Genomic DNA, 23922 nt, shown 5'->3' with positions numbered 1-23922 from the left:
AAGTTGTTGCTGGTATATGAATCTCATAACAGTTTTATGGTTAAAAATTGTTTTTTAAAGACTTATTCACACTATTGTCCTGTTTATTTGAGATTATTTTCATCAGTTCATCAATCTGCACTAGGAATCAGATTCATCTGGTCACATTATTGAGGCTTCACATTACAGAGTGCTGCAATATCTCACTCTAATGTCCTTCCTCTGTATTTAAGATTTAAAGAGCTTTTTTTCATAAGAACATTTTAATCACTTGTTTCAGTTGTGATAATACCAATCATAGCGTCTGCTGTATTAAAAAGAGGAAACTTGATACAGACATTGAGTATTACATAGAGCAGACACAAACATGCAGTGTCTCAGTGTTTCATTTTAAACATCACACAGGGTCTCTTGTAAACAAACTTACTGTATACAGTAAAAACATGCATTTTTACAATGGTTGTGGATAAGTGGAAAATAGCGTTTATGGTCTGGGACCTATCATTGTCATATGGAAGGGCACTTTATTTACAATGACAGTTGAACAATTATTTCAATTTTGTCAGAATGGGCATCTATTTTAATATAAAATTAAATATGCATTGCAAATGATACAAATGATACTTTAAAATGATAGTTCAGTAATATTACCATTGATTTAAGTATCAAAGAAGCATTTAATTTTCTTATTCTTGATCACTTATTTTGAAGCTTCCACCAAAATTACTAATTGTGAATGAGTGTTTTTCTGTTTTTCTGTGATCTACTCTAATATTGTACACTAGGTAGACTTATATTCCTCACATAGATTTATGCTATTAAAATGAGTCTTGAAGATTTGCAGAACAGAAATAATATAAATATTAAAACTAATATATAATAATTTTAATATGACAATATTTTAAATTTCATAATTTAACTTTAATTTTGACTTGATTGTTAATATAATATTCTAAACAGAACCCATAAATATATATTTTTTTATTTTCTCCATGGGTATGAAATCATAGTGACTTCTTTATGGAATCTTCAGCTCTGTTTTTTGAAGGAAAACAAGGAATTTAAACTTAGACTTAAAGGCTAATTGTCAACAATTCCAAATAGGCGATACACTAGTTTGAGCAGCGTGGTGTCCTTGCATTGCTGGGTCTGGTGTATATTGACTGTACTTAAATATATTATGGATGCCATGTTAGTGCAGTGGTTAGCCTTTTTAGCATTTTGTATAAAATAATTCTGTATAAAATGTTGCCTCACAACTCTGGGGCCCTGGGTTCAACTTCCGGGGTTTACTGTCTGCAGGCTGTATGTTCTCCCTGTGTTTGCATGGTTTTCCTCCGAGTCTCCAGTTTCCTCCCACAGTCCAAACACATACGAGTAGGTTAATTGGCTTCTGTAAGTACAGTAATGTGGCCCTGGTGTGGCTGTGTTTGTCTCTGAGTGTGCCCCGTGATGGGCTGGTTTCTCGTCCAGGGTGTATTCAGCCTTGCGCCTGTTGCTTGCCAGGTCAGGCTCCGTCTCCCCCCACAGCCCAGTACTGGATAAAGCAGTTTAGAAAACGGACAAATGGTTGGTTGGATTGATGCATGACCCTCTAGTTCTAATTATAGTTTCCATAACCTTGTATATGATAATAGACTTCACTGTAATGTATTGATTTGGTTCTATCACCCTTTTATGGATGAGTGCCAGTTTCCAGTTATTGAGTATCACTTTCTTAGGTGTGTTAATAGTCATGAATGACACCTCTTTTAGTACAATTTGTGGAATACCACCAGGCACTTTAAATTTATCTTAAGTGCTTCTAGTACTTGGTAAACATCTTACTGAAATGTTTATTAATGCATCAGCTATTTCCTTTTTATTGTCCAAAAGCTTCCCTTTTTTATCTTTGAGATACCTCCACGTTTTTGCTGTTTTAATACAATAAAAATGTTTTTATTGTTACCTCCTTTGTAATATCGTTTTCTTTCGCTCCCTTTTAGTTTTAATATCACTTTTTTCCTGTGCTTACGGTTCATTGCATTCATTTTCTGTAACTGTATCCTGTTCTTTTTAAATCATTTTATCAAGTGTTTTCTTGATAAAATTATTTTTAAAAATGAGCCACTGCTTCCTAGCATTAAATTTCTTTACTCTTAGGGTTAAATCTGTTCTCTGCTTCGGAAAAAATCTTTAAACTGTTGTCTTCTATTGTCTACTGCATGGGTACTGAACTCCTAAAAATTAGGAAACTACAGATGTTGTTCAAACTTCTGTTTGCCCAGCTGCATTAAGTATTCTGAGTAAAATGGCAGGGGATGTTGATGTGTGAGGAACTACCGAGATCAGAGCTGCACGGGGCTCTCTTCCCCATTGTGTGCTTAAACAGTTTAATCATCCATCCTACAGCCCACACATAACCTCTACTTATTATTCTTTTTTCTGAGAATCACAAGCGTGTGGTGTGCTGTATGTTGACTTCATATGATCATACCTTAAAGTCCCTCATTGACAAGTTAAAAGAGAAGTCAGAGGAACTCTGATATTAGCAAATTGCCAGGCTGAATGACAAACAGGATGAGAGTCTTGAGATGAATTGTGGGTACAATGGACAATAAAGTCAAGAAATTGACTATCCTGTTCCTAGCTTGCCAGGTTTCAAAATATTTTGGACACCCATCATAATGTTCAGAAAATAGAATATTGAGGGAACGGAGACGTTCTTGCAGGACACTGTAGAATGTTTTATAGAGCAGTAATAGATGGAATCATTAAATTTATGTTAAATTTTGCAAAAGCCCCACGGCAATTCTGGTCAAATGGAATACACAGTTGTAGCTCTTTAATCCCACGCCTGTAATTAAATTGTTGCTATGTTAAATGATTGTTTAATTAAGTGTGTTAATTGATTAAATTGATGCCCTTGCCTACCTTGCAGATGCATGGCTCTTCACAAGGATTTTCATTCAGGCTCCCTTCAGTGCTGCAGTTGCAGAGGATGCAGGATGGAAAGCCAATGTAACCAAAAGCACATCTGTCGCATTGTTCGCCACTGTAGCCAGGCTTGCAATAGCAGGAGCCTGCATTGAGATCTGGTGTGGAAATGAAAGAGTAGATCTGTTCTCTGGTACTTGGAACAATACCTGCACAGCAGTTATGAATGTAGAAATAAATACTGAAAATCACAAAGTTTTACAATACCAGTGCTCTACACATAATGATTAATTATATTTTTTAAAAATGTAGCAACTTTTTAAAAACACTTTATAAAGGTTAGTTTTAATAAAGGGAAAAGCTAGATTTAATACAAAATACAGTATATAGTAGTTCATATAGTTCAGATAGTTAAGTATATTTTATTTAAATGGAACATATATTCAAAATATGCTTTTGAACTACGAATAACTACATATCAAAATATTAAGACCAATAAAGTATGTTTTCCTAGATTACTAAATAAAGTACTGCAAGCCCACAACAAAATTCTTTCATGGCAAAGTGCTCAACCATCTGTTTCCTTTCTTTTACTTTTTATTGTGTATGAAAAAAATGTAATGACATTTTTGGTAAAGAGGAACTGAAAAAAATTACATAATTTATATAATGTACATACAATGTTTGTTATTGCTGTGTTATTTTTTAAACAAACCCAAATTAGTAATATCATATATTTAAATTGAATGAAACATCAATATTAAACTACAGTATGAATGACAATAAAATGTGGGGAAATACATCATTTGATTGCTGAATACAATTCACAAACCTTTCAAATCTGCATTTAGAGATATGTCTAACATTAGAGAAGCTCACTAGAGAAGATAGAAGTAGATTTTGTATTTCTTTTATATCTATCATATAAAACAAATAATTTTCGCATTTTAAGGATAATACTCTGTTCTCTTACAGGTGGAAATCAGTTTCAGAACCTTTTTATATTCAGTGCAAGACTGCAAAGACTCCATACTTTTTTATGCTTTTGTATAATGCCTAAAGTTTAGCATACTGTATACCGTATGTTACAGATGCAGCCATTCAAAATGCACAGTACAAACCCTTACCGCGTGCAACTACCCACAAGCCACCACAGCTTAATCTCTTTACTGTGTACATTTTAATCCGTTTAGTATTGAATATTTATATGGAATTTTACAACTAAAGGGACATTTTAGTAGCTCAGCATAAAAAGAAGAGGAGCATAATGCATCTGAAGGTCATAAACAATATTATAAACATATGTAAACTGTATATGGCTGGCATTGGTAGTTTAAAGAAAAAATACACACCAGTATTCCGCTTTCTCCCTAAGCATTTTAAGCATCAAAGTCTTTTAACATGGTTATTTCGGAAACGTTTTTACGTGCTCCTTCTGACCATATTACGTTTATATACTTTGTGAAAAGTGATCGTTTTAACCTTTTCTGCGAATACGCTCATTATCGGAGTAAACAAAAGCATACTTTTAGAATTTGATTAATAGGGAATATAATATGGAATCGCATTTCTAAAGAAATTAATAATATAATTATATTCATAGCACAAACAATAGTATAAGACTTTCTACTGATATGTGTATGGCTATTTCAGTGCTTCTTATGTGACTGTGTCTGTGGAATGATGGCTTAAGTGAGTGACTGATAAGCCTGAGGTGGGGTGTTCAAATCCAGCTATTGCCATGTGTTTTCTTTTAACAAATAAATATTTCTTATAAAAACTAAAATAGCAAATATTATGGACACTATATTGACATTTTTTATATTTCTGAATATCACAACATGTTCGTACTGTATGTACACAGCGGTACCGCAGGGTGTAGGGCGCAAACCCACGTGGGCCTGAAAGCGCGACATTATTAATATCTTTAAAAGCAGGCGATACACAAGTGTCTCCTCTTTAACTCTTCAGTTTACAGAGAAATTTCACCAGGGTTTTGTATAATGCCTAAAGTTTAGCATACTGTATGATACAGTATATTACACACAGTTCCAAACTACTGCATGTTTTTTCTTCAAGTCTTACACATTACATTTCTACAAGTGTAATTGAATTAAAATACACATCACAACTGTGGATCCATGCTTAGCAATTGTCTCTACACTTGCATGTACATACAGTACTTTATGTTGCCATAAATACATTACACCTAAAAACACACACCTATAGAAATCTACACCCAGACAGCTAAATGTTTATTATTTTTAACTTTATACATGTTATGTTTTTGTTTACATGGTAAGGTATTTTGTGGCACAATAAATGGATCTGCAACACCTTTCAAACTGATTAGAGAGTAGAGACACATTGTTTATAGTTGTTAACAAATTCACAAATTATTAACAAGAAATGACAATAAAATGTAGCAGGTTCAAAGTCATTCTATTGAAGAGATGTGATGACACAGTATACATCATCAACAGTGGGTGTACTCTAAAGCTTGTGGGGTAGTAGTGTGTAGCCACTGCTGCAAGCACTATTATGTGCTGCGCTGTGGGATTCTGTTCGATTGCTCTTGTTGCATCTTAGAAAACATGTGCCTGTTCACTGATCTGAGTCCTGGATGCCACATGTCATTTAGTTCATTGCAATCATGTTCGGTAGGGCACAAGTCTGGGGAGAAAGGCATCCATGGCTTTGACACCAACATGCACATCTTGAAAGAAAGTTACAGTATTGTGACACAAGCAGCATTGTGCTGTGTTTCTGCAGTACAGTTGGAACATCTAAAAGACAGTAACTTGAGTTTTCCTCTACCTGTAGAGAATGTGTACTCGCAATGTCAAGAGCAAAGAGAGGAGATATATGGCTCCAACTGACAAAACTCCAAGCTCACAGATGTCTGGCAAAGCATTGGCCATGTCTAGATCAAAACCCTGGTAGTACCCTGGTAGTATTTTGTCAACTGGGAGTCACTGTTTCAGGAATCCTGTTCAGAGCTGGTTAAAAGATTTACAGAGCCTACAGTATGCTCTGTATGGGACCCAATATAGGCCTCCCAGCTTGGGAGCTGTCAGTCACTTTTTAACAAAAACGTTTTGTGTAAAATCAAAAAGCTATGTGCCATTATATATATATAATTCAATGCATCATACCTCCTTCAGCTTTTGTTGTATCTTTTACGCATATATCATTAAAAGACCCAGAAGGATCACAGGAACAAGGCACGCAGGGATCAGGGTCTTCAGGGGTGATCTAAAAAAATAACCGATACACCTGTTAATCACAACCACAACAGCAGAGTCACCACTAAATAAAGAGATCACTTATCAGTTCTTTCAAGCGATTATCAGTATTAAATTAAGAACAAGAAACTGACATCTTACCCCTTCTGGTCTGAAGTATCCATCAACACAAGTCTCACAGTTTATTCCAGATGTGTTGTTGACACATTTCAGACACACGCCACCACCTTCATACTCCCCATTGACATTCAGACTGAGCTTTCTCTCAGCTATAGTTTGATTGTAGTAGCACTCTTCTGACTTCCCATGACAATTGCATTCTGGAAACAAAGTACTCTGTCAAATGTGATGTGAGTAGAAATACAGAAAATGGTTTTGCTTTTTGTGTCACCAGTACTTAATACACTATAAAGCATTAATGATATTACTTCAAAGGCGTCATTATGGGTCTGTAGACGTACAACAAACAACATTGGTATGCAATAGTATTGTTTTATGATGTAATGCCACATACAAAACCACTAAATACATTTGTTTTCATTTCAGTTTTGGGAGCCTTGTTATATTTTTAATAAAAATACATATAGTATGGCCATTTATTTGCAACGGTTACATGTCTGGCAGTCCACTGTGTTTACTTGAAAGGACATCCACAATATGTTTTTAAGCAATAATATATCTTTACTCAAAAAGTAGTTTATATGTGGTTTACTTTTTAAAAAATTGCATATAGTCTAATATGTTTAGACTCAAAATATAATAACAGATATACTGTATCGTATGGTCTAATAAAATCCTTTTAAATGCTCTCTATTTCAGGTTATGAAACTGCAATAGCTTTGTCACTGTTCATTATAACCTGTCATAGAGGATTTTTTCTGGCATTTGCAAAAAATTTGCTTTTTCGTCCAAAATAATGTCTTTCTTTTGAAAAAATAATTTGGTACCAATCTATGACTATACAGTGTGATTAACTTTTCTGAACACATTTTCTCTATTAATGAACTATCTTATTTGACTGAGAAACATTGATAGAATTGTGAACATTTTAAATATGTATTCATTCCTATAGAGTTTTGATATGTTTTCCTTTCAGATTGTATAACTTCTAATTTTATTAGAGATAGAATCACAAGTCGGAGAAAAAGTCGCTTTTCAATAAAGGATGAAAATGTTCTGCAGTTACTGACTTTCACAAACATGCCGTGTTAGAAAAGTCCCGGCCATCCATGGCTGTTGGTTGTAGCCAGGACAGCAACGATCACAGCTTTCTCCACAGGTGTTGTGTTCACATTCACAGCTAAACTTCTGCAAGAACAAAATTGAATAAAACAGTTTGTAAAAGAAGATAGTAGCATTTAAAATATAAATGCAATACAGAATGAATGTAAATGTATAATATTTAATATATTATAATATATACAGTATAGTACAGTATTATAAATATATATGTACAGTATAGATTATAGCCTATATAATATCTATTATGAATGTATAATATTTTCTGGAATGTTAAATAACAAAATACTCAATATGCATTTATTGTTTTGATGACACATTATAATCAAATCCTCATGAAAACATACAAAATCCACAAACCTTAGTCTCACGGTGGAAGGGGCAAGCTTTTGCGTGCCCATAGCAGATACACATTCCGCCCACAGATATGTCTTTAATTGAATAGTAATACTGTATAAAAAAATAAAAAAAGCAAAATGACTTAACATAAAATAGACTCTTCAAAACAAAACAAGTTTAAAATGAAATATTCTAAGCATCAGAAGTCATTTAAGATATAACTATCTCAAAAGGCTTCTAAGATATAACTAACAAATTTAAAGTCTTTATCAAGAAAAAGATAAAAAAGTAGCAGGTGTATTAAGATTTTACTGAACAAACGTGATATAACTGAATCCATAACTCTGATTAGCATTTGTCATAATCTGGATTCCTCAACAAGGGAGTCTACAGTGAAAGTCACTGGTTAGCCATTGGCCAATACTGGAAGTGGGGCTCAGGTATGGAGAGCATAGCATCCACCACATAACTGTTACATTCTCATCTCTCAGGAACTCTGTTTTTACAGCAGCAGCGTGAGGATGGGCGTGTTCTGCTGTAATGCTATCACATCAGAATGAGCCCATTCAGCACAGCAAGTGAGGTCTCAGGACTTCATGTGTCACTGTACAGACAGGTTGCCATCGATGTCTATAAGTGAAGTTATGTAGTAACTAGAGACTCCTGCCCAGACCTTCACACTCGATTGCTTTACAAGAGTTAGTGGATTCTGCATGTCTGCACCAGTCATTGACTGTGAAGAAGGCTCCACAGCAGAGCCGTTGTGTCTGCTTTTGTTTCGTCTTAGCATGGGATAAACTTTAAACTGTTCCTTTGCAGCCTACACATGCTGATGCAGCTACCCACTGCTCCTAAATTACTCAAGTATCAGAAAAGAACTTGTCTCCACTGCTTGGCAAGAAGGCAGTGTTCTCTTGTTATGTGGGAATATTGGTTCCTTTATATGTTTTTTTTTTCTTGATTTTCATAAAGTTTGACACTCAAGGGGTCACCCTTCATCAGTGTCCAACCAACTCTCAATAATGAGGAGATTCAATGATAATCCAACAGATAAAGTCACTTGAGTGACACCTAAAACATCTTAACAATATCCAAATACTGTACCTCATTTTCTAAAAACATACATGCATAGAGAGTTTTAGTGTGATGCTCTCTCTACATATGTAAAAGATAGAAAAAGTAAAGCAGCTGAAATAGTTTAGATCAATAAGTATATGCTTCAAGAAAAGAAATTAAATTTAAAAAGGGGGAATTCATTAGAAATGGTAAACAATTTGATGTTCTGAACCAGTACTTATGGAACACTGATGTTTTAAAGTCTAAACGCATGCAGGGTTAGGATTAAAAAAGGTATGATACTAGAAAAATTCATGACAACTTATTCAGTCTTGTGGGTCTTAAATAATCATATACTGTAATAGTATGTTCCAAAACTACATTACCTTTAAGAGAATTCCAAAACAACTTATTAGTAGTCAGCATTTATTACTCCAAACATCAATAACAGTACCACAATTACAGGTATGTAATATGCCTTTAGTGAGTGGCACTTTTCCAATGAATATTTTTCACTTAAAAATGCATTCTGGTAATTATGTAAAACACTGAAACTTTGTGACTTATTGTGCAGAACAGTGTCAACACATAATGAGGTGAACCTTCTATACTAATTAAAAGATTTCTCTATTAAAGATTTTGAATTTGAAACCATCAAGTTCTGTCAGTTAACAAAAAATATAGCAGTTATTCTGAGAAACTAAACTTTTTTGGCATATCTGTTCTTTGTAGAATCAAAGAAGCAATGATCACCAACCCGTGTTCAGGATACGTTTACAAACTTACCCTTCTAGTAACAATTGGATCAATATCCAAAGGATCATTGTATGCTAGAGTCATTAAGTCTGCATTTAGTGTCCTTATCCGCTGAAACGAAAGTCGAATGTACCGGGCAGAAGTAAAGTTCAACAGGACTGGGGATGGGTCATCAGCACTGGGCCTACCATTGATAAGAGAAGTGTGAATCTAAACAAAAAAATAACAGAAAGTTATTTACACTTGAGTCATAAATCAACGTCCTTATATAATGATGTTTCAACACACAGTGCCTTGCAAAAGAATTCAGACCCTTTAAAAAGTTTTTCAATGTTGCTGGATTAGAAATGATACTTACTATACAAATCTTTTACAACTATTCCACCATTTCCCATTATTTTTCACTTTTTGCAATATTTTTACTGCAAACTCACATGCTCCAACAAAAAATTCTTAAAGACAAAATTATTGTTATTTGTTATATTTTAGCAGATATCTTGAATACTGATAAAAAAATACTGATTTGGAAAAATATGTGTAAGTATTAGAAAGTATTAGCAAATACCAAAAAGTATTGTTTTATTATAATCTAATCTAAAATATATCCAATGCAACACAAAGTTATACAGTATGACTAGCTTGGAAAACAATAATAACTAATGACCCATGCACCCTACTCCAGCTCCCATAAAAAGAGCAGCGAACCAGGAAGGGAGAGAAGAGAATGAAGCATGAGCAACAGAAGACCCCTATATCAGACTATGCCCCTGCGGAGGCTGATGCACTACTGAACCAGCCTCTGGGCTGAAGACTGGCTGTGTTGCTGCCGCACCAGCCACCTTAACACAGGGCAGGATGTTTATTTTCAAACACAGCCACATAGCTGCAGAGCCCAGCCGCACAGCTGCTTTACAAGCCTCTGTGCTGCCGTCGCGCCAGCCTCTCCATCGCAGCACAGGCCGCTCATACAACAGTACAGCTCCAGAGCTGAAGACCGGCGGTGGTGCCACCACTCCAGTCTCTCCATCACAGCACAGGCCGCTCATACAACAGTACTGCTCCAGAGCTGAAGACCGGCGGTGGTGCCACCACTCCAGTCTCTCCATCACAGCACAGGCCGCTCATACAACAGTACAGCTCCAGAGCTGAAGACCGGCGGTGGTGCCACCACGCCAGTCTCTCCATCACAGCACAGGCCGCTCATACAACAGTACTGCTCCAGAGCTGAAGACCGGCGGTGGTGCCACCACTCCAGTCTCTCCATCACAGCACAGGCCGCTCATACAACAGTACAGCTCCAGAGCTGAAGACCGGCGGTGGTGCCACCACTCCAGTCTCTCCATCACAGCACAGGCCGCTCATACAACAGTACAGCTCCAGAGCTGAAGACCGGCGGTGGTGCCACCACAGCAGCCACATGACTGCAGTGCAGGCTGCAGGTTCACTGACAGCCAAGGAGCTTAAGACTAGTCCCTTGGCTGTAGTGGAATTAAAATTCAGAAATGCGCATCAAACTGAATTATTATATCCCTATGCTACTATTTTGGATGCCTCAGTCTGCACATCGACCAACCTTATTGCTGTGCCAGATATACAGTACAGCTGGCAGTATATATAGTTCCAGTCAATAAAGACTTGTTTGACTTCAGCCTTGTGTGGGGGTGCGTCTTTTGATCGGGACTCTGCTTAGAACCTTTGCTGCTATTGTGTGGAACCCCAGGCACCCTGTAGTTTCACTTAAAAAACTAATTTATGTACTCTCAAGCTTAGTGCATCATATCTTGGAGGGTATCATGCTGTTACCCCTGAGGGGATTTCTAAAATGATCATCAACATCAGCACCCCCACATGTTCCTTGGATTCTAGTCACACTGCCTTCCTATGTACAAACTTTTCAATTCTCTACCTTGGCAGTCTCACAAAGCTCCATTTTTGGTACAACCAACTTATATTGTACTTTACCATTGTGTCAGATTATTCAAGTACAGCATCAGCTTTCAATTCTGTGCTGACAAGAATCAAAGTAAAATCTATACAAAACAAGATGTTAATTAGGAACTACTTTGTCACCTTGCTTAGAAGTAAATGTAAATATATATCTATATGAAAGTCTGTAGTTTGACTATACAGTACTCAGGGAATCACATCAAGATTTCAGATCAGAATCTTGTGGTTGTTTCTGACCTGAGTCTTGCATGTGAAGCTCATCTTTGCAGTGTTGTGAGTGTTTTTTCTACATCTTCCTAGAATTACATCATTACATTCATCATACATTCATACACACCTCTCTAGTCTGAAGCAGAAAAGATAATGCATGCTGTTGTCTTTTCCAGCCTTGACCATTGTAGTGTTTGCTTTCTTATTCAAACATGTTAATAGTAAGTTGCAGGATGTTAAGAACTCAGCTGCTTGGATTTTAGCCAAAACTAAAATCCATAAGTACAGTATATATCATCTATTTTAATAACTTCAAATACTACAGTAACTTAATTACAGCAATTTTCAGTACTTGAATGGTTTGGCTTTGGACAACAATTAATGGACTATTAACGCCCTATACACATAATGTTTACTTAACAAAGGACAATGTGCTTTTTTCCTTGTTACTCCATGACTGGGAAATATCCCAGCCCATATCAGATAAGAGAGTTAGCAATTCCACGTCTTTTTCTTAAAACTCACGTTTATATTCCTACTTTCAATTCTGTTTAATTGACTGTATTAATTTATACATACCAGTCTCAATTATTTTATTTACCTTCAGACTGTAGAAACTATTCTTCTTACATGTTAAAAGTAGGATACTTGTCATGTAGCTCAAAGGCATTGAGGTCTCTATTTAAAATGACGGGACACATTATTTCCAGATATGTTCTTTTGATAACAAAATATTTTTATTTCTTTGTAAGGAAACACAGACGGGTGTTTGTTGCAATAACGCAGTATATTAAAAGGGAAGCAGTTGCTTTGGATTGTAGAGCTATGTTTTGAGAGGGAACTTTCTCCCTGCTTTGCTCTCTGAAGGCCTTCGTAATAAACTTATTTCAAAACTGCATTGAAGTTGCTGTGACTTCTTGAAACTCTACAAGATGATATACAGTACCATGAAAAGCACCATATAAAATAAATGTGGTAATTATTATATTGTTACATTATTGCATACTGGGGGGTGTACTGGTTAAATCAATGTAGATTATGACAAAGTCATTTAACATTCTGTAACATTTCACCAATATACAGTAGGCGCAGAAAACAATAAGGACACATAGATGGCTCACTCAGTCAGACTACAAGCTAAATAGTTCTACTACTTCATGTCTAGATAACAGTTAGCAGAACACAGGTCAAGTTGGGGGAGAGGTTAGTGTTTTATGCACCTAATCATAGGTCTATCATTGAGACAGACCACGACCATGGGAGAGACCAGACCACGACCATGGGATAAGAACAATAAACAGGTGCAGACCTTTCACAGCCATATATACTAAACCTCTTGCTTAGTACAATTAGTACAAATAGTACAATTGACCTCTGTGAAACATTTTTACATAAAGTAAATGTAAAAGTGGTGAGTAGGTTCAAGAAAACTAGCTTACTGTATCAGAAATATGGCCATCTTTCTACAAACAAAGCAAATGCAACTCTAGCATAGTCTTTGACGACTGAAATCTAAACTGTACTGAATTAACAATAAGTAAACTTCTTAAATTGTTATTTTATTTAACTGAATATTTTGTTGTTTGAATATCTTCCAGGCAAAGTCTGAAAGTCTGGAAATAGATCTCAGTCTATCCAGTGAATTGTCTCTTATTGTCTAGAATCCAGTATTAACTTTGTAAGGTGCTGTGTCTTAGTTAGGTACAGTAGCAGTGAGTTCAGTCCATATGTGTGGGTAACTGTAAGCTTTGACTCTAGTACTTACTTTACTAATTGTAAATATTGTAGTACTTTCAGGTTCACGTGGGTATGCACCCTCACCACTGCCACCTCAGGGCAGCCCCCCACCGCTGGGGACTCAAACCCAGGCCTCCGGCATCACTCAACGGGGACCCAGCCAGTTGAGCTAAAGGGAGATCTCCCTTCAGCCCAGCGGCTGCGGTCCCTGCTATTCACAAGGAAGGGCGATGACATCACCGCGCTGGCAAGCCGGCTCGCACAACCTGTAATGTCGGCTGTATGCGTTACACCATGTTAAAAATAATAGATGGTCCATTCATGTATTAAGTGTACCAATAGATTTTATTTAAATGTATATATCTTCACTGATCACTGTGCCAGAGGAAAAAGAAACAAAGTGCTGGTATAGTAGGTGAGGATTCTAAACATTACACCACCATCGCCACTATTATTATTATGTGATAAATTATTAATGCTAAAGCAAGGTCCCTGATCATTTGGGAACTAAAGATCCTGTAGCAGGTTCCTAAATAGTGCATACAGTACACTACTGTATATTAACCACAGTGTTCTGGTTTAATTCCATTTTGTTATCTCTAAAAATTCCCCCTTGATTCAATCAGAATAGTAATTTGTCACTTCTCTATCTCATCTGTGGGCATGATGGAGCAAAAGGTATTATCAGAATAATATTTTCAGGGTTTTTTTTTCAGGATTACAAATTCCCATTTAAATGATTATTCTCTATAATTTATACAGATAATTGTAATCCATGAAAATATAAAACGGTATAGTAAATACATAATTATCTCCATACACAGCTCAGGAAACAAATAATGTATTTTAAAAATAACTAGTGTCAAAACCTCATTGAGAAAGGATATCAGTAATACCTGCAGTCCTACATAAGTCAGGGGATTTAATAGTGTGGGTGTCAGTGTAAATTCCCTCTCCTCTCGGAAAGATTTCAAGTTATTATTAATGAGACTAACAGTACATTGTCAGTGGTATGTTCTTCCCTAATTGTCAATTAAAATCAGCACTTTCACCTCACTGCTAATCATAGTAGCATTTAGGATTGTAATAGGAGTTTTCATGTCCTTCACAATATCTGGAAACAAAGACAGAATAGGGGGCCGAGTCATCAAATTAGCTGTCATCTCCCCTGTATTTTCTGTCATGCAGCCAGACGCCAACATATAAAAATACATTGTGGAAATCTGAAACTGACATTCTGAAGTACATGTTACAAATTGGTTAGATGTTTTCTTCAGAGAAGAAAAATTATATAAAGAAAACAAGTATTTTTACCATAAAAATTAATTGAATTTCCACATGCAATTTGCTATAGATACAATCTACTTTTATACAGTAGGGATGTATTTAAAAAATACATTAAAATATTTGTATTTTTTGCATTATGATTTCATGTGATTCTTCCTGTTTACATTTGGCTGAAAGCCTTTAGATATCTGATATTTAAAGATGATATTCACAAAATTCCTTATCTATTTACCCTTATTCCTTATTCCTTTTCCATCTAACATGTTTATAACCGGTTATTTTCTAAATGAGATCATTGCATTAATAAGTTTTCTTGGGTCTGATCTGAATGTCAATTAAAAGCTGTATTGACATACAGTTAGATGGAATACACTTATGCTTGAAATAGTGAGCACAGATTATCTTGAATCAAACAAGTATATTTTAGCTTTAGTGATTTTTGTGATTTTGGCACATTTTGTTTACACAATAGCCATTTCTACAGATTCTGTTAACGATTCTTGCTTTTATTAACACATCAGAAAGTCATCAACAATCCTGGTGAGACTACAATGTATAAAAAGAAATAGATAAAGCTAAAGACAATAGATACAATGTATGCTTTCCATAATAAGCATTTGTGTAAAAACAGCAAAATGCATATTTTCCTCTTTGCTAATACTTATGTATGTTATTTGTTAAGGATGTAGGTTTTGAAAACAATGTACAAAGTCTCAGGGAAATGATTTTCAGTTTGTTTAAGATCTAAACCAATCTGTGCTTTCTGTTTTGACAGAATATATAAATTGAGTTCAAGGACCTGTTCTTAAGTAGATATATTTAATACCATATACAATTACCATTTTTGACAGCAACTTGCACTTGGGGAAAAAAAAAACCTGGAATGATCTGCAATTTGTGTTTGATACTCCATACTCAGTATGGTAATTTAGATTTGCCATTTTTGATACAATTTAGCTATGACAAGTGACTTTCAAGCAATGAAGAACAATTTTCTTTGAATAGCTATTGTTTATGACAAGTTTTATAGCATGGCTATGCAATCTTAGCTTCTAATTTCAACACCAATTAATATATAATACAAAGACTTTTAATTTACTACATAGCTTACTACACAGTGCAAAGCTAAAATTAAAGACACGAGACAAGTGTTTCAAGAACTGAGATGTTCTAAAGCTTTTGTGAGAGCAATGTATCCATCAGGAAATCTGAAAGCCTTCAGATAAACAAATTCTGGCCTCACTAATCTACTGCATAAGTACACAAATGCATTAAATTTGTGGGGACTTGTCTGAATCTCCAGAACTGTTAGTATTCATGTTGGAACCCAATTAGAAAAATAATGTGAATCCGCGAATGTCCACTTGGTTACAAATACAAGACCTGTTTATAGCTGGTTACAGCTCAACTGCAGAAAATCATTAAGATCTGGGCTCCAGCCTTCATAGTGCTTCAGGTTTTGCTTCACTCTGAACTCAGATATGTTATACAAACCAGGCATTCATGATATCTTTTTAACGTCTTTTCTTTATTTACTTTGTACTTACCTCTCCATTCTCCAGGGGGTGGATCTTTGAATAAAAGGAGGTGCATATTACTTCGTCATCTTTGGTATAGGATGGCGGTCCTGTTCTTGGCACTATATTGAAGCGGGTAAGGCACTCTGTCTCAGTAATTGCATAATACTGCCAGGGTGTAAAGGCAACACCATCCAGTGAGCGTTCCAATACCCAATTTCCAGGTCGAGGAGAATTAGCGGCCTTTATTATTACATATGCAATCTGGAAAACCTGTAAAACACAAGCATTTTATTAAAAAAACTGTGGAAAAAACTTCTACCTAATCTACACTGTGCTGAAGTAAACAGAAATCTGAAATTCGATTTCATAGAACTGTAGCCTAAGCAGACTGTTAGACTTAATTGATAATTCTCAGAAATGTGTGACCATTTATATACACCGCTGGGTAAAGAGTGAGTCCTGTAACTTGAACCTTACCCTTTTAATAGGCACAGGTAGAGAAAACTAATTGTTCAAAACTCAAATGTGTGACCTCTATTATTTGAGTGTTACTGTCCAAAGTTCATTTTAAAGATGTAATAGTTCAGTTTCATCCATAATACACACATTAAATGGCATATATGTTTTGAAGGTTTGAAAGTAATGCCTTTTATTTTTATTTAATATAGATAGATAGATAGATAGATAGATAGATAGATAGATAGATAGATAGATAGATAGATAGATAGATAGATAGATAGATAGATAGATAGATAGATAGATAGATAGATACTTTATTGATCCCGTGAGGGAAATTGCAGTGCAACAGCAGCTTAACACACACAACACAGCCACAGTGTAACGAATTATATAATAATGGTACAATACATACAATACAAGAGTTACTCACAGTCCGGACGCACAAGAACAAACTAGAACAGAACAGTACACAGAAAATCGTATCACACTCATATCACACATATGAATATAAATATAGATGTAACTATAGATATAAATATAAATGTATTGCACAGGTCCCTGGCATATATTGCACAAAAAGTGGTTGTAAACGGGAAAAAGAAAAAGAAAGAAAGAGAACAGATGTAGCAGTAGATGTGTAGATGCGTTTAGTCCAGAAACAGGTCACTGTCGATGTTGCCTCTGCCAAGACGCAAGGTGGATGCACTGTACAGTCTTATGGCAGACGGCAAGAATGACCTCCTGTAGCGCTCCCTGTCGCACCGTGGATGAATCAGTCTATTGCTGAACGTGCTCTTCATTCCTGCAAGCCTGTCATAGAGGGGATGGGAGAAGTTGTCCATGATGGCCTCTAGTTTGGACATCATTCTCCTCTCAGCCACTACCTCCAAGGAGTCCAGGTCAAACCCAATGACAGAGCTTGCTCTCCTGATGAGCTTGTTCAGCCTTTTGGAATCTACTGCTCTAATCCCAGAGCCCCAGCACACCACTGCGTAGAAAATGGCACTCGCTACCACCGACTGATAGAACATGTGTAGCATCTTACTACACACATTGAAGGACCTGAGCCTCCTCAAGAAGTAGAGTCGGCTCTGTCCCTTCTTATAGATGGCCTCGATGTTCTTAGACCATTCCAGTCTATCGTCGATGTGCACTCCCAGGTACTTGTACGAGTCCACCATTTCCACGCCACTCCCATGGATGTAGACAGGAGTAGGTTTGACCTTTTTCCTCCTGAAATCTACCACCAGTTCCTTTGTCTTTGTAACATTCAGTTCCAAGTGGTTCACCCCACACCACTCCACAAAGCTGCTGACCAGTCCTCTGTACTCCTCCTCCTGTTCACCCTTGATACATCCCACAATTGCAGAGTCATCTGAGAACTTCTGCAGGTGGCATGACTTTGAGTTGTACTTAAAGTCCGAAGTATTGTATTTAATATAATAAAATATACTCACCCTTGGTGAATATAAGAGCATAAGAAAGTTTGCAAACAAGAGAACGCCATTTGGCACATTTGTCTCATATGTTTTTTTATTAAATAATTGTCTACTGGAACTAACTGTAATCTCATCTAGTCATTTTTTTGTTTTTAAAAGTGCCTTTTTTCTCAGTTTTAAATGCATTTTTCCTTAGTTTTCAGTTATGCCCCTGATCTGTCTTTTAATGTTGATTCTGAAGATGTGAAGATGCTTAACTTCATAAGTGCCTTTGAGGACTTTCAATATTTGAATCCAATTTTATTCCAAAAGCAGCAATATGTCTGTATCATGGTGACTAAAACTAAACACAGTATACTAAATGAGGTTTTACTAGTGCACTGTACAATTTTAACATAACACTCTTGACTTAAATTCTGTATTTTTACTATATATCCCTACATTTTGTATAGATAACAAAACAATAAGTGTAATGACATAAAATGTCATTAACCCAATAATCTTGAAACGTTGGCAACTGGTATGCAGAACTTTAGCCCTCTCTTAATGTCTAGCAATGCCCATGGTTCTGATTTAAACATATGATGAATATCTTGAATGGCATATTATATCCAAAATAAAGAAAAGGGAAGGGAATTTTATTTTGTGTGCCAGAATGCAACTTGTCCCAGAGTAAAACAAATGCTCAGGGGAACACAACACACTGCAAATAACACACAAAAGCAAGTATAGCAGAAAAGGAGAGACACCCAATGGCAGTCCTCAAAACATTCAAAAGTGTACAGGAGTGCTGTATCTGTTAGAATAACTGTACTATGACACAGTGGTAAAAAAATGTCAAAGAGCAATAAAAGCCCATCTGCAAAAAGGTTGCCAGTTTATGCGAAATAAAAAAGTATTGTCTGACAGCCTTTGATAAAGCTACTGTATATATGCTATGAAAGACAAAAATAAAATATGTCCCATTTTCTTTCTCTTTTGAAAATAAGTTTAAAGAAGGAAAAATGGAACTTAATTAACATTTTTAACTAAAACAAATGAGGACCTTGATCTGCTTTTGAGTGTGTGACCTGCTTTGTCTTTAAATGTAACATTTTTTTTAATGTGAAGAACAATGTGCCGACAAGTAATCTTTCATTCTAATTCTTTATTAAGACCAGCATCTAATTAATGTTGAACATTGCAGTGAACAGATTTGATCATATTCTGTTATTAGATTTTGTAATATGTACAGTAGCAATGTTATTTACAGTTTTGTTTTGCAAATGTTTTAAAAGCAAAGGTTTTGGAGATCTGACAAAAGATTATCACATAAACCCAAGTGCCTCTGACTTAAATCAGCTACTTACTGTAGATTCTTCAGAATTACTATAGAATGTTTTTCCCATGACATCATCCTTCTTGTTTCATTGAAAAGAATCCCTTGCGGTTTATCAGTTTTCAGTTGTTGTAAACTAGACACTGACTCTTGCATTTCAAGCACATTTAAAAGATTTGCCTGCATTATTCTAATATGCGGAATCTACAATGGAGTTCCTGTCAAATATTTTAAAAGAAGCTTAAAGCAATGGTGCTTTCAAGCTATTAAAAGGTGAAGTCTTTTGTCTGAAAAGTTTTCATCACAAACTGTTCAATGATCTCAAAAAATGAACAGCTCTTTTTCTTTCATCTTGTCTAATATAGTATTACATTTCATTATTTATAATGGCCAGAAAGCCACCAAACTCAGAATCATTTAATTGACTAAAACAGAATACGCTTCCACACAGGTAGCCTGTAAAATGTTACAAAAAGTCTTTGTTTCTTTTTTCAGAGGAAGTGGGAAGAAGAGGGGTTCTGCTTTCCAAATGGCGTTGATTGAAGTACTGGTTTGTGTACAGTGCAGAATGCAGTAATGAGACCGCTCTAACACAGTGCATCTGTTTTTTCGTGACAAGACGGAATGTGACCTGGTAATCAATGTCTGACATAGAAGCTGTTTGTAAAAAACACCACGGCAAACACTTATGAATTTGAGGTCAGAGGCAGCAAAAAGAGGTATAATACAGTGGCAAAAATCTGTGGTTAGCATAGAAAAAGGTATTAATAGTCTCTCAGTTTCAAGGAGCAGTTAATTAGGCATACTGAAAAGAGGTGGCTGAAAATTACATTTGGAAACTCATGAAAAGTGAATGCAAGTTAACTTTATTGTCAACTGGCTAATGCAAGTTCAGTATTCATATATTTTTATTATATAAAATACTGTATATACTTTGCTTTTTTTTCCTAAAGGATAGCTGTGTATTCTTAAAAATTGCTAATAAAATGACAGATTAGAGTTTCTGTGTGGCTTTTAAAGAGCTTATTAGGTCTATTTTGAATATAAAACAATGTTTTTTTTCTAGGATCTTGAAACATGGAGAGCTATGTTATGTAAAATCCTCAACACACTGTCGCAGTATTTCAACATCAAGTCTTGATTTTCTGTCAAAAAGGACGTTCTACTTAGAGGCCATTAGGAGGGAAATTACTCTCTGGAAATAAGTATGAAAGGCAAAAACGCTCTCCGACACTTTTATACTGTATTATGTGTAAAAAAAACTGAATTGTTGGCTGAACTGTCACACCTTACTATGTCATCCCTTTTGTTGCATAGAACAGGATGACCACCAAACAATGAAAATAATGGTAATTAATATGCCTTTTTAGGTGACAGTTAATAGATTGTTGTGAATTTTTGTGAACAATGTAGGAGAAATTTTTCCCGCTTCCTCTTAAAGACAGCCAAGAGCCCGTCTCAGAAGTTAAAATACGTTTTTATTTCATGCGCATGAGATTTGGAACCGTGATGAAAAGTCGTGAGGGAATCGTGTAATTAGTCACCCCCTGTGCTTCCAAGTCACACTGTATAATTTGACACCCTCTAGGACAGAAAAGGCAGAAAGATTCAGAAACTGCAGTTGTTAAATTTGACATGCTCTCCAACTAGAAGTTGTGTCGAGTCCTGTAGTTTGACGCTGTCTTAAAAAGAGCACCACAGGGTAGGGCAGTCAAGCTATAAAGCGAAAACATTAAATGCAGCTCCCTCCTCAAGCCAAACAATACGCATATGTATGTAGAGTATACTGTAGATATTAAATATACTGTATACTGCTTCACAAGTGATCTGCAAAACATTACATACCATTGGTATGACCTGCCTGAGCATCAACACAGTTCTGGTTGCATTGACTCATACAGTACAGTTGATCAATCTTTGCATAGTCTGTTATGGGATGTGCTGCCACTACTCCTGTGCAACTGTACTCAAGTGACTGAGTTTGGTCATTAACAGTTGTTCCCTGTTCATGGCATTGTTTAGCTCTCCTACAGATGTTCCACTGTAGTCAGGTCAGGAGAGAAAGTTGGACCTGGCAAGATCTCAACATTGATTTACAGGTGTTATACCATTGTAGACCTTGTGTTGCATAGTTTCACATTGTTCTGCTGGGAAATCAACACTTCCGAACTGGCTTGCTTGAATAAATATAATTTCTCAGAATATTACCCCTACGCATTCAGATATTTACCATTTCAGCAGATGGTGTGACACAGTCATACCATTTAATCTCAGATTATTTCTTCCTTAAAATTCTTGTGCTGTAGTCACCACAGTCTGAAAACGATCATGCAGATGGATTTGACAAATATGACTCTCCAGGCCTATTCTCTCACTCACTGGTCACCTTCACATGGTGACAGGAAACAATCTTCATTACTTTAGTGGTTAGTATCTTTTGCTGCTCTTATTTTTATTAAAATCCATATGAATTAAAAATCAATATATCAATTGTCATTTATACAGGTATTCTTAATCAGATTAATTTGACTAAATTCAAATCTCAAACACTAAGCACCTGCTGTTTTTAAATCAGATGACAAACAGTTAACAAATCTCGTAACTGTATCATACAGTTTTATGCTTAATGAAATAATTGTTGTAAAACAGACTTGCATTTCATTGTGCACCAATATACAATTATGTACTCCTTGCTTAGATTTTTACAGATGTTTCTAACAAGAGGCACAATTTATGTACAGTACGCTGTTATTTTAATTAAATAACTTCACAACTGTAGATTTAGACATATTAAAGACTACAATATTTTTTGGTATTCCATTATTTGTTCCAGGAAAGAGGGAGTACAGTATATCTATCTGAATTAAATCCTCTTAAGTATGCACCACTAATCCTTGTCTTCCATAGTTTTTAGAATAATTACCTACTTTTTTCTGTCTTGAAGGTGTGTAAAGCTGTTTTTCTTTAGTTTAGCTCCCTTTATATTGAAGACTAGGCAGTTAACTTGCTCTGCCTTATCACATATCAGCAGAGGTCATAAGGTGATTTCTACCAATCTTCTAGAGGTTTTTTAGACATAATGAGAAAGGCTGATCTTTGACTGACACCACAAACCATGCTAGTAATGAATCAATCTTATCACTACATCTTGTGGAAGTGGAAAGTTGAAAGAGCATTTCTCGATCATTTCAAACAAATTATAGAGAGTTTCTTTAATGAGACAGAATCATTCTTGAAGGATTACACAGGTGCAAAATACACAAGATTGCACAATAGCACTTCATAAATTTAAAACAGCATAAAGAATGGTTTTCAATAATATATGTCAAAGTTTAAAACTCTCAGTTACAAAGTCGAAAATTTAAGGGGAGAAACTATTTTTTTTAAATTGTAAGTTTGAAATGACTGTTGAAATATTAAAGGCAGAGGCAACATGCACTCTTATCAATGAAAACATAATACATGTCTATGTTACAATATAGTCTTCAACCTACAGGAAAGAGTTTGTACAAAAAATAAATTTGACGCAAAGTCAAGGCTTTTACAGAGAGATTCAATCTTCCTCTTCCTTTGCCTGTACAATGTACAATTACAATACAATGTAATACTAAAGTACATTGTTAAATGATCTATCACACTATGGAATATAACATAAACCTTACAGAGTAAAAAAATTTATAGTCAAATAAAAGACATAGGATCAAAATGATAATACTATACATGAACAACAGTCACAGACAAAGCACAATCTTAAATCTAAGACCATAGAGCAGAACACATATTTCAACAAAGGCCTCCTATGAGATTATCTGGTGTAGTGAGAGGTTTCACATAGCAAAAGCAGCTAAGAACAAGGAACCATCCCCAAAATCTCTAGAATGAATTTGAGGCATGATTTCAGAAGAATGATTTGAAACACTTCATTCCTTGAAATGGAAATATGGCCATCACCTAATAGTACTCCTCCAATTAACTAATTTAAATCTTAAGACTCTTTACCCAAAACAACTTTAGTCAAGTCCTTTTTTGGGAAAGACCTACTCCCCAGCAGCTACAGTAAGTAGGAATCCTGCACAGAACTGCTAATTTAGGCCCAAGACATTGGACACACAGCAACATAACATGTGACAAGAAGATAAGCCCTTGGAGGTTCAACAATAAAAATTTCTTCTATGAGAGCATCTTCATCAGCTGCCAAACCATGTTCATCTCAGCCAGCAAGGGGGCTATCAAGCAATCCTGCATCTTGTCCTGCCTTATCTTATCCAAGCACAGGAGGAGCAAAGCCAAGAGGAGGAAGGGGATTCAGTACAACTTTCAGCCAAGTGTGAACTAGGGCATGTGTCAAGGGAAGCATTTGAGTCCATTGCGAAACATTTCAAGAACTGGGTTGAGTCCTGGATGACAAAGAGGTTCATCATTGCTGTCTCAGATCTCTCTCAGATGAGATTTCCCACCTCAGGATGGAGCCATTA

The 23922-nt window shown here is 35.7% G+C and overlaps 1 protein-coding gene across 1 annotated transcript in view; it reads right to left on the bottom strand.

Annotated features, from left to right (window-relative positions):
- lama2 (laminin, alpha 2) overlaps positions 1-23922 on the bottom strand; it is a 203039-nt gene that overhangs the window by 112661 nt on the left and 66456 nt on the right. Inside the window, exons 4-10 of the mRNA XM_088909270.1 lie at positions 16259-16501; positions 9561-9740; positions 7740-7829; positions 7331-7448; positions 6282-6460; positions 6051-6150; positions 2893-3053 (exon numbers count right to left, since the gene is read on the bottom strand). Of these exons, the coding sequence (XP_088765396.1) occupies positions 2893-3053; positions 6051-6150; positions 6282-6460; positions 7331-7448; positions 7740-7829; positions 9561-9740; positions 16259-16501 (1071 nt within the window). The remainder of the gene's footprint in view (positions 1-2892; positions 3054-6050; positions 6151-6281; positions 6461-7330; positions 7449-7739; positions 7830-9560; positions 9741-16258; positions 16502-23922) is intronic.

The sequence above is a fragment of the Atractosteus spatula genome, chromosome 2 (assembly GCF_055471065.1).
Source record: "Atractosteus spatula isolate fAtrSpa1 chromosome 2, fAtrSpa1.hap1, whole genome shotgun sequence".
In the NCBI taxonomy this organism is placed as follows: Eukaryota; Metazoa; Chordata; class Actinopteri; order Semionotiformes; family Lepisosteidae; genus Atractosteus; species Atractosteus spatula.
This window is presented reverse-complemented; position numbering and strand designations above follow the sequence as displayed.